Genomic DNA, 12,381 nt, shown 5'->3' with positions numbered 1-12,381 from the left:
TTTAGTTTTATTCTTCCTGTCATACACTCAGCTGAAGCAGACGGGCATCTGAGCTGAAGGAGCGAGTGGAGGGTAAGGAGAGGAGGGTGCCCTGTTGGCTACAGGCTCCTGCTGGCTGCTGGCCAGCGGGTCCGGGTTAAAACCAACGCAAGGGTCAGCGCCGCCCTCTGAGTTGGGGGCCCTCGGGCAGAGTCGCCAAGCCTCCTCCTCTGCTTGACCAGAGCGTCCAGCAGTACCATTTCCCCTAATAGTGAGGAACCACCTAGTTTGTCGCGATCCTCTGGTTATTGCTCTGCCTAGCTCAGCTCCGGCTCCTGAGCGTGGGGCCCCACGCAGGCTAAGCTCAGCTGGCTAGAGGAGAAGCCCAGACCTGGGGCTGGAGAGGGATGAGGGGCTGGGAGCCGGGGTAGGGGGATTTCCTCCCGCGCTCCCCTCTCCAACGGGAGCGGAAAATGTGATTTGCTGTGCATTCCAGGCGCGGTTCCCTGGGGTGACCTCTCCCACCCAGTCGGGCGGGGGGAGTAGACAAAGAGGCGAGGCGGGCGGAGAGGGGACCCCGCAGGGAAGCAGGAGGGGTGCAGTGGGCGGGGGCAGTACCGGGAAAAGGGGCGGATAGCAGGTCCCGCGGCGGCGGCGGCGCCTGACCAATGGAGAGACGCCGCCCCGGGAGCCGCGCTTAGCCGGCAGCATTTAAACCAGAGTCCCGGAGATGCTCGACACTCGGTACGCCCTTCGCGGACCTGGAGACCTAGTGCACCGTGGTAGCGTCGCTCTCTGTCGTTCCTCTCGCGCCGAGCCCGAGTGGCTCAGGCCGCGGTCGCACGCAGGGCCACGTGTCCACGGAGAAGGACCCGAAGACCCACGGCACTGACAGGTGAGCGCAGTGGCACTCGTGTGTGTGTGTGTGTGTGTGTGTGTGTGTGTGTGTGTGTGTGTGTGTGTGCTCGTGCGCGAGATCTGGTACCCAGGCTAGTCAAGGGATCCCCAGGGTCCATACCACCCCAATTCCCTCAGTTGCGCCGCAGCCCATTGGTGCACCAAAGTCCTGGGGTTCCCTGGGGTGCGCTTTGAAGAACCCGAGTCTGGTCCTTCCTGCCGTGGAAGTAGATACGCGGTGACTTCGGGGCGCTGGGTCTGTGGAAAAGGGTAGGGAGACGGGATGTCAAGAGCGTGCATCCTGTTTCCACTTGCGGGAGCCCAGCAAACACCGTCCTGGTGCTTGAAGCACAGCCGGCGGGAGTCGCCTGCCAGGACACCGCACAGAGTTGCCAGGGTCGGAGCCCGAGAGCCGGGTATGTGTGAGAAGAAGCCGACCTGGCTGCAAGTTGCAACCAGAGACAGCGTTGAGGATTGGACGCGGGGCTGGGACTGGGACGTCTGTAGGAGCGGCGGTCCCATGGGTGGTGAGTGGTAACTGCTGCGGACTTGAGAATTGGTGGCATGTGCGTTTGCGGGTATGGCAGATGTGATGGAGAGTGGTAAGACAGAATCCTCCAGGCTCAACAACCGCGAAGAGTCAGGGATCCGATGTCTGGAAGCTAGAGTGCTTTGCCGCCCGCGGTGTTCCCGCGGCACGCGCCACACACTCGTATGCTAGTTGTGCGCAGGCCTGAGCGTGGCTGTCTGTTCTGAGCCTCTTGGGTTCCACGCTCTCATCCGTCTTACTGCAGACGTGCAGGCGCCGGGCAGCCACCAGCGGCTGGTTCCTACTTCCGCGGATGCCGGCCGATCTGTACCCAACAGGCACTCGTCTCGCCTCGCTGCACCTCGCTAGCAACTCTGCTCTAATGTCCGCATCGCATCTGCTCGTTACCGACTGCCTGGCCCGTTCCAGTGAGCCCTCTCTAGCTCCTGGTGGAGGCTAGAGTGAAGAGGAAGTCCATGTGGCTGTCATCTCCCTGGTCCTAGCTATCTGCAGAATTCTAGTTTGGGAAGAACAAACTCACTACAGGTCTGGACCGGCTGTTTCCCCTCTGGCACGCTTCAGCTTAGTGTTTTCCTATGCCCGGCTCAGGCGACGAGGATCCACCAGCAAGGCTGGCGAGAATGCGAGGTGATCAGCCTTCGCTGGGAGCACCTTCTGAGAGCCTAAGCTGGCTCGCTGGTCTAACTCAGCAGCCGTCTTCGCCCTTCTCAGCCGAATCCAAATCCCTACTCTTTGATGGAGAAATATAGCCTAGAAGTGAGGGGTTAAAATCTCCTCTTAACTGTTGGAAGGCAGAATGACGACCATCAGTAGGTAATTGGATCTCTTGGTGGAAAGAGCAAACCCAAGCGGTGCGCACGTCTGTTTATGTTCCCCTGAGATGGTGCCAGGATACGAATTGATTAAAACAATCTATTGTGTTCAATGGGTCACCAGGGCTTTAAGCTGTCCCTGCGACTCCAGAGTGGTGGTTTCCTTCTGACTGCTCTTACAAGTTAAATAAATAGCGTAGAAGAGGTTAAGATAACCCCATCTCAGGGTGAAGAGTCTTCTTTCACCCCAGGGCTGCCCTCCCCTCCCCCCTTTTTTTCTTTTTGGGACGAGGCAGGCGGCATAGGGGACTTGGGAGTACAGACTTTTCAAAGCAAAGGGGAAAAAAGATCTTAAGAAAACAAGTTCCTCCCTCACCACCACCCCAACCAAGTCTGTAGATGTGGGTGCTTCCATTACTCTCGGTGGATACATTGCACAGTTGGATTTGTTAGAAGTTACTAATTATTTAAGGGGTTGTGTGTGTGTGTGTGTGTGTGTGTGTGTGTGTGTGTGTGTGTGTGTTTAACCCCTAGGTCACTGTAGGAATTAGAGTCTTTTGTAAACTTTGTAATTTCACAGCTTTCCCATTTTCTTTAAAGTCCACTTAGAGTGAAATGTTTTGGTAACCTACAATCTGTAGGAAATCCAGGCTGGCTAATGTGGCTTTCACACCAGTGCACATACAGGGGAGAAACAGAAACATATTAAGTCCCCACATCTCTCAATGTCTACCTCCTGCCCTTCTAAACTGAAGCTCTCCCCGACCTCAGTCTTCATGGTACAGCATTTAAAGTGTTAGAATACAAAGAAACCCCATGCCCTAGACTTCTCCCCAAGAAGTGCTTGGGGACAGCAAAGCTGTGGGCTATGTTCCAAAATGCAAAGCCAAAGATGCAGAGGAAAACTCAAGCCTTTTATGTCAAGGGAAGAGAGGGAGGCAGTTAGGAGCACTGACTGCAGATCTAACTGAAAGGCACTGACCAGGCAAGTGCTACCAGCCCATGTCTTACATCTGCAAAGAATTTTCTTTAGTTTTAACATATGTTTTTAGAAATGCAAAGTACAACAGGAATTCCTGTGACAAGAGAAGTCTTTTCCTTTGCATGCAAACACAAAGATACAAAATAGATAATTATTAGATTTACAATATTCTTCAAAATTTATTGCATTAGAAAGCAAATCCACATGTTCCTTGTTAAATGTACTGTGCTGGATGTCACTGGCAAAGTGACTAAGGACATGTTTGGGGTTAGACACAACTGGGCTCACATCCTGGCTATCCACTTTATAAACTATGTGACCTTGGATGGATTCCTGGTTAATAACAGGAAGACATTATTATATACCTCATATTTTATCATGACATAACATGAACAGTATTTAGCATAATGCTTGACATAGTAAGGACTCAAAAGCAAGAGGTACCTTTTATTACTAGTGGTTGTGTTGGGCAGGAGAGACCCAAGGGTGACTTTGAATTTAAGCCCAAATTCCACTTTATACTTACATAGCTTCTATTACAAAATGCAGCATATAACTTGGCCATCACTCAATAATGCTATTTGCTGGTTATATTTTCTAATTCATTTTTTTGTTGATACAAATATTGTCTACAATTATTAACCTCACTAAAAATACATTTTCTAGGGAACTATGGACATTTGACCACCAGGTGTCTCCTTCCCACCCTGGGTGGTGTTGGGTTCCAGCCTGACTTAACCTGAATAGGCGGGTTATAGTTCAGAGATTGCAACACGCAGGGAATAAAATTTATGGTGTGTGCCAATCATTAATTTTTCTTATCTTCCTGGCGTAACTTGTCTGAGAAATAAATCAACCTTTATTCTTATTGAGGAATTCTCTAGTTAATTTCTAAAGGCTGATTCTCAAATTCAAAATTAAAGATCTAACCAAAATTAACTTCCACTCTTCCTAAAGATTAAGGCTCAAGGGAAAAGAAAGGGATTCGTTGACTGTCCGGCTGGCCCATAAAGGATTTGCAGTCAATTCCATTGTGTTTTATGTCGGGAGAATGAGCTGATGTCATTCTCGTCGCCTGTCTTTCTAAGGGTTGTTCAGCAGCAACAATGGACCAGTTCAGGTGCAGACATCTGAAGTTCACTGTAATTCCTACCAGAAACCCTGCTTTTCTCACTGAGCAGGTTGCTTGGTTAATGTGAAAGACACAGTGAGAAATGTGCTGAAAGGAACTGGCTGGCCCTGGATTCCCAAAACACATCAATAACATTGGAAACAAGTCATACATACTATTTGAATTTCCAAATCTCCAGACTCTGAAGACTGTTCTTAGTACTTTTGTGAAATTTCTGATAAATTACCAGGGCAGAGGTGATTACCATGGCATATCTTGCTTGTAGGTGTTCATTCTTGAACACCTATGGGATTGGGAGCACGTGGGAGGCAGTGAAGACCTGTTTTGAGGATCTGTCCACTGCTTGGAGGAGGGCAGTGGCAAAAGGAAAGAGAGAGGAGGGAAAGTGAGGCTTGCTGTCAGAGAGCTTCTCAGAGAAAGCTCACCTAGAAGTGTTAGCACATCACTTCACAGCAGAAACGCATGAAGAGGATGTTAAGGTGGAGGGGATGAAGGAGGATGCTGTCTTTAAAGGAGAACCAAGGGAGATGCTTGCTGGGTGTCATGATAGGATGCTGCTGAATGTAATAATGTGAACAAGCGATTTTATGAATGGAAATTACCATGGAGTTAATGATGTGGCAATTCATGGGGATCTAAATCTGGACCAGCATTTGGATTGATTTTGAGTGATTCAGCGCACTGCTAGGGGTTGATGTGGAAAAAAATTGTCCTCCAGGAAATCCCATCTTCTTTATTTCCTGCACACCAGTGATACATATAAAGCTCTAAGCATTTGGTGGAAACACAGTTACAAATTCAAGAGGAAAAACCCCTAATTTTTGACTAGTTGGTAGGCGGCGTGGACACTGATTGGCAGAGCCTGGCGATGCTTCTTCCTGTATCCTTTCTCAAGTCGACCATCAGATGCACACCGGGCATTCTACTTGACCCAGAGCACTGCTGTGGTTTCTGCTCATTGATGTTCTTGGGGGTTTTCTGTTTGTTTGTTTTTTTAACTTTTCTCTGGAACACTGTAAAGTTCAAGAACTTGAAAGCCTAACATTAAATATTTAAAAAGAATAAGCATTTTAAATGAAAAAAAAAAAAATACTTTCTACACCCAGTAAATCTTAGTTTGAATTTTTTTCTTTTCTTTAGTGAAAAGCAAGCCTGCTGTGTACTCTTTTGGCTTATGTGGTACACACATGCATAGGAACAGAAAGTTTTCACAAATTAAACCCCAAACTATAGTCAACTAATTGTGAATATATTGCTTTATCACTGGGTTAAAATAAAATCCATAGTATCCTACACAGGGCTAAATAAGGACTTGAGACCACTTGGAGCTTTTCTAGAAAAAGAAAGACAAGTGTTATAGGAAGCTGGCTAGGCCTGTGCTGAGTGTCAGGAACCAAAGGCCCTGTGGCTGGGTGACATGTTGACGCCAGTGATGGTATTTTTAAATGCAAAGAACAGAAACCGTATCAAATTTATGTGGTATAATAATCAACCACTTAACAAATATTCACGAACACCTTTTCAGTGTCAGATACAGAGGGCCAGATGACGAATTAACCTTCAACTTTCAGAGTAGATATCTGTTCAATAACAGGTGTAAATATGCCAGGAAAGAACAGTTCAGTCTAGAAGCCTGAGTCCCGAGTTGGTCCGGAAAAATAAATTACAGTTTTGTGAATGGGTGTTTGTAGACGTTGTGGCTCCATGGCATAAATGGTCACATGCATTCAGCATGCATCCACAGTCATCCTCAGGTTGGCCTCTGTAGTTGTGGACACTGAGGCTCTGGGCTTGAAAGAAGTGAATTGGCTTGGAGGTTATTTCCTAGTAGACGTGGAGGAAGATAGTCAACCTAGGTGTAGGGTCATCTATGCAACGTCTCTCTAAAATTAGTTGTGAATGTGTTTTATTTGAGCTCTTGGCCTTTTAATTTAGACTCTGGCCTTCCATTGAGAAACTTGTGAAAATGTCTCAGATTCACTTTACAGTGCCTGGGAAACCAAGTGGTAATGGATCAAGTTACCCTGGCCTCTGGAGAAAATCTGTATTATTTTATAACTGGACTATAGTCATAAGTGATGTTTTATAAGACAAAACAAAGCAATTAATTTTTTTGTTGTTGTGTGGTGGTGGTCAACACAGCTCTGTTTAAAGAACAGGGATGTTGTAACATAAGCTGACAAAAGCCAGGGAAGCTACAGTTGGAACAGGAGTTAAATGTCACATTATCAGCTCCAAACTTGAACCTGCTCCAAAGTATTAAGTTAATGTTGGAAAAATGATGACATTTAAGAATATTTGTAATGCAACATTCAATTATCTTGGTTTGACATTAGCCTTAGGGTTGAATGGTCCTCACTTGCCAGAAGTAGTCCCTTAAAGAAGGTACATCTTACACCGCTTTTGTCTCTTAAAGATAATTGGTCTAGATAATGATACCAACTTGTCTGGTTTCTTGGAGACTGAGGTTATATTAAATGAGGTTATATTAATGTGCACTTAGTGGTTTTCACATGCAATACTGGTATCAAGTAGAGGAAAATGGATGTTTCACAGCTGTGTTCTTGTAGATCAAACCATGGGCACAGGGCAAGGGAAACCTCAGGGCACGGCCATGCCTGGAAGAGAGGCTATGAATTTGAAACTGTTCTCATTGAAAACAAAATCCTTTGATGTTTGAATAACTCCTGGTGTGCCCTGTGCCAAAAAGTGTTCCGGGCCTTGAGCTGGGTGGAAAGGCCGACGGACTGAATCAGTGTCTGCATATTAACAGTTCCCCAGATGACTGTGTCCAGGCCGAGGAGACTGTCTGCTGCCTCCCCTTTCCTTCTCCTTCTGTCTGCCCTGTCTTTTCTAAGCAACCCTGGCTCTGAATGATTCCCCTTTTCTCTGATTTGCTTTGTTCACTCCATTCATTTTCCTATCTCTTCATCTGTATTTCTTCCTGTTCCCCCAAGTTTTGCTTCACGTACTTATTTATTTAATAAATGTTATATGCCCTTGCCAAATATGACTTATATAGATGTCCAGACTTGCTCATAATTCACTGTCATCAGCCCTGTTGATACTTACAAATGTAAATATTCATCTACTTATTCTATGGTGCCCATTTCTATCTTTATTTATTCATTCATTTTTATATGCTTTAGATGTAATTATCTACACACAAAATACACATAGGACATGGAAACAGAAGAAGGACTATTTGGAGAAGGGAAGGGCACAGGAGAGCAGTGGGGGAGGAAAACATAATGCACAGTGACAGATGTGTATAAAAATTCATAATGAAACTCATTTTGTATAGCAACTTAAATATTCGAAATCAAAGAAATTAAAGGCCTAACCTGGTCAACTAGCAGACAAATCATTTCTATACATACATATAGGCACATAGGTGAGTGATGTATCTCACCACTTAAAAAGGTAGAAAACTGGGGGCCGGAGAGATGGCTCCACAGTTAAGAATACTGTCTGTTCTTCCAGATAACCTGAGGTCAGCTGCCAGCACCTACACCAACCAGGTGGCTCAAAACTGCCTATAACTCCAGATTCAGTGATCCTGAGGTCCCTTTTCTGCCCTCCTCAGGCACACACACACACACACACACACACACACACACACACACAGAGAGAGAGCATAAAGAATGACACACACCAGGTATCTCTGTCCTCTTACATCCTGTCCAATGGCCTTCTTCTCAGGTTGTTCTGTCCTAGGCTTCCTGGTCTCTTTCCAATGCCAGATCAGAGTCTCATGTTGTCAGATTCAAGAATAAACACAATTAAGTGAGCATAAAAATGGTCACATGCAATTGTGCCAGGAGCCAGTAAGGAATTCTCTCTGGAGTTGGTGCCGTGAAGAGACAGGTCCTGGCTGAGTTTAAAGCTTGGGAAATTCACATTGTGAACTGCATTGAATTATTCAGTTTGATGGGCAAGAGAATAATGGGAATAATAGTATCTGATAGCTAGTGATACTGTAAGAAGTCAGTGCAACTGAAGTGTGTGGTGAGTACAATATAAGATGTTAGGTGCAATTATTAATTTTTATTAAATAACTTTCTCGTTGTCTGTGTCCCCCTTCTCTGCATCCGTTGTCTAGAATGAACCGCACCGCCTACACTGTGGGAGCTTTGCTCCTCCTCTTGGGGACCCTACTACCAGCAGCTGAAGGGAAAAAGAAAGGGTCCCAAGGAGCCATCCCGCCTCCAGACAAGGCTCAGCATAATGACTCTGAGCAGACCCAGTCCCCACCACAGCCTGGTTCCAGGACCCGGGGGCGGGGCCAGGGCCGAGGCACCGCCATGCCAGGAGAGGAGGTGCTGGAGTCCAGCCAAGAGGCCCTGCACGTGACAGAGCGCAAGTACCTGAAGCGAGATTGGTGCAAAACTCAGCCCCTGAAGCAGACCATCCATGAGGAGGGCTGCAACAGCCGCACTATCATCAACCGCTTCTGCTATGGCCAGTGCAATTCCTTCTATATCCCCAGGCACATCAGGAAGGAGGAAGGCTCCTTTCAGTCTTGCTCCTTCTGCAAGCCCAAGAAGTTCACCACCATGATGGTCACGCTCAACTGTCCTGAGCTACAGCCACCCACCAAGAAGAAGCGGGTCACACGCGTGAAGCAGTGTCGTTGCATATCCATCGATTTGGATTAAACCAAAGCGGGCACATCCAGCCTGTCATAGCCATGCCCAGAGCCACACCTAAACCACCCGATTCCTACTTGGCTTAAACCTAGAGGTCAGAAGAACCAGCAGTTGCTTCCTGGCTGGAGGCTGCTTATGCATAATGTATGTGCGTGAGTGTGCATGGGTGTTGTGTGTGTGTTTCCAAACACCAGCGGAAACAGCCTCTGCTAGAAGGCACTTCCTGTTACTCTGCTTCAGATGGTCGGAAACGCCCACACCACCTGACCGAACACCCACAGGGGCATGGCTGTAGTTGGCTTTGCCTTTGTATTCATGCGCCCTCCTGGGGACCAGGACTTCACTTGAGAATGAATATTAAAGGAAGAGATAACTCCGAGGGCTGCATCAGAACTGGGATCATTCAGTGCTTACGCTTTACTCCCATGACCCATTCCTTTCTTTGCTCTCCCTGACATCTTAGTCTTAGCCCATGTCCCTAAATTAATTCTTTGACCATGGTTGTAAATGTTTTCCATCTTGTGAAGAACCTCCAGAATGTGGGAAGACGTGTGTTGGAGGACAAACAGGTGATTGACACAGGAGCATTGAGGTTGACGACCAGTCTGTGACAGTGAAATTCAATATTAAGATGTCCAGAGTTTGGAAGCTGTTCTCCAAAAATGTGTGCGTCTTGCTTCTGTGAAAGGGTTTTCCTGATATTTAAAAGTACCCAGATGCACGGAGGTGAAATATAATCACACACACACACCCCAATTTTCTGTGTCTGCCTCTGTAACCTACTGATGCTCTCTGTAACCCAAAGTTAAAAGTGAAATATTGACCACTCCTGTTTTAAGAACCAAGAGAGTGAAACAGAAAGAAACATGGCCTCCTACTTTACTTTGCCTCTCAAGGGGAAAACTGAGAGTCTTGTACACTGGGACAGGAAAAGACAAAAACAAAACAAAACAAAACAAAACAAAAATACAACAACAACAACAACAACAAAAACTCCTTAGCTTAGTTTTGCTGGATTAACATTGCTTTTCTGTTGTTCCTGCAAAATGCTTCTGAGATGCATAACCTTGTGTTAAAAATTCTTCCTTTGCTGAGCACATCTGCCAATTAGGAACAGTCTAAGATGAGAGAGCTGCTTGCTCCATTTGAGCTAGACATGAATGGGGCCTTCTCTGCTTTGGCTCTTTTTAGGAAAGAATCAGAGAGAGGGAGGAGTCAAAGGAATTGCAGCTGGCTTGGTAGTGTCTGGAGGAGAGATAAGGGCTAAGACTGCCTCCTCTTCTTTTGCTCTTAGGTCTATAAGAAAGTTTCATTAGGAAAGCAGAGCACTAGAGTATACTAACAAGCCACCTACTCCCAGTGGGTCAATTCGGCATTGTAAGCATTATGTCTACTATGGATGTCCTCTGAATACATCTGGACTCCCTAAATGCCTACTTAGCATTTATGTAAGGGCCAAAATGAAAGGTAGCCTTGATACATTTTGGCTTAGCTAAGCAATGTTCCTTAAGACTGTTATAAATGCCTTTTTTTGTCTTTTCCTCTCAGAGTCACTGGTCAAGTTATATGTCATTTGGAAGGGCAACATCCACTGCCCATCAAAACTGCCACAAAGAACCATTGGATGTAAAGAAACTTTTTATTTTGGCCTAGCCCTCTCCCAGGTGACATCTAAATGGAAACCATGCTGTAAGACAAAAAAGTATTTTGAGGCCATGCGGTGGTGGTACATGCCTTTAATCCCAGCACTCGGGAGGCAGAGGCAGGTGGATCTTTGTGAGTTCGAAGCCAGGCTGGTCTACAGAGCGAGATCCAGGAAAGGCATAAAGCTACACAGAGAAACCCTGTCTCAAAAAAAAAACCTATCTTGAATCCCCAAAACATTGGGTCTAATTTTGAAAGTTTAAAAGTCACTCATGATTCCACAGCAGATGAATCTGTGCATAGTCTGCATGCTTCATTTGTACTGTATTGCTCCTTCCCTGGATCTTTGTGTCATCCACATCTACCACTAATAAGTCCCAGGATGGATTTGATCAAGCCCACAAACGCAAAGGCAAAGTTTTCTGAAAATTTAAAACCACACCAGAGATGAAAGATGACACTCAGTGCTAAGAAACACGGAGTGTCTTAATTCTTCCACAAACATGCAGTACAGTTATAAAGTAATAGTTAGGTTAGCAGCCACAGTCACCTTCCAGGAGCTTATATCACGGTCTCTCATATAAGTTGGATTTGATTCATGTAAAGAGGATTGCCTCAAATTTAACGTCATGGCAACAATCAGCAGCACGAGTAGCCTTAAAAGCACATCGCTGGCCAAAGAAGGAAATGCCTGCCTTCCTCACTGGGCCTAAACCAAGACCATCACAAATGAGCATCCTCCATCATTTATTGAAGATGCCCTGTCTGTGGCTTATTTGGGGCTCATCAGTGATGTAATGATGTGTATTTTCTCCAACACTGTAGTAGAACTGTTTCATGGTAAGATAGTTGTGATCTTGATCTTACCTATTAAAATAATGCCAGATACCAAATATGAATTTTACGGTGTTCTCTGTGTGCTTGGCATTGAAAGAGAGACACCACGCACCATGTAAATCTCAGTGCTTCTTTGCAACTGTACTCTTCACAGCTCAAAGTTATAAGTGAAAATCTGGAGGAAAGGATAATTTCCACCGTGTGGAATGTGAATAATCAAAAAGTTATGGTTATTTAATGTAATTATGAATTCAAGTCCTTTGGTTACTGTGATTTCAAACATGCTTTCTTTCTCTGTTTTATATGACGGCCTCTGATTTGGGCAAAGAAGAAACTGGCCACTGTTAAGTTGTTAGGGACTTTTGTCAGGTCAGAGAGAAACACAATATTGTCACATATGAAGAGGTATTACTGAGTCGAGAATGAACTTTTATTGTTTCTTGAAGGGTGACACTTCTGAAACATATTAGGAAACACTTTAAATATTATTTTAAGAGACTTAAAATGTTCATATACAAGTAAATAGAAGACAATGATGGCCACAAATACATATGAACAGAACGTTTCTAAGCAAGAAATCTGAGCTGAAAGAGTGAAAGAAATTCTATTGATTTGTCATTCCTCAAGATATTTAATACCATCTACATTGTATATTTAATCTGCTTTAATCATTGTAAAACAACCAAGGATTATATAGGCTATGATCTAACTACCTTGCTATGGATGAGGGTGAGGTGGGATTTAATGGTCTCATAAAAGCTAATTTGGCTTAAAGGTTTATAAATCTGTAACTAGAATTTTATTTTCGCCATAGTAACATTTTATATAACCTTTTGCCAAAAAAAGCAATCAATAAATTAAACATCTTCTTTTTGAGTATGTGTGTTTGAATTTTAACT

General features: G+C 45.1%; 1 protein-coding gene across 1 annotated transcript; it reads left to right on the top strand.

Moving 5' to 3' along the window:
• The first annotated feature begins 641 nt into the window (after positions 1-641).
• Grem1 (gremlin 1, DAN family BMP antagonist) lies at positions 642-10,794 on the top strand. Its single transcript, XM_028875755.2, has 2 exons — positions 642-874; positions 8,455-10,794. The coding sequence occupies exon 2, from the start codon at positions 8,456-8,458 to the stop codon at positions 9,008-9,010; it is 555 nt and encodes a 184-aa protein (XP_028731588.1). The 5' UTR covers positions 642-874; position 8,455; the 3' UTR covers positions 9,011-10,794.
• Positions 10,795-12,381: the final 1,587 nt, after the last annotated feature.

This window comes from Peromyscus leucopus, chromosome 4 (genome assembly GCF_004664715.2).
Source record: "Peromyscus leucopus breed LL Stock chromosome 4, UCI_PerLeu_2.1, whole genome shotgun sequence".
NCBI classification, from domain to species: Eukaryota; Metazoa; Chordata; class Mammalia; order Rodentia; family Cricetidae; genus Peromyscus; species Peromyscus leucopus.
Note: the sequence above shows the minus strand (reverse complement) of the source record. Positions and strands in the feature narration are given on the sequence as shown.

What these genes read in the sequence shown, in the direction of transcription:
- Grem1 (XM_028875755.2), top strand. Translation starts at nt 8,456, where the DNA reads ATGAACCGCACCGCCTACACTGTGGGAGCTTTGCTCCTCCTCTTGGGG.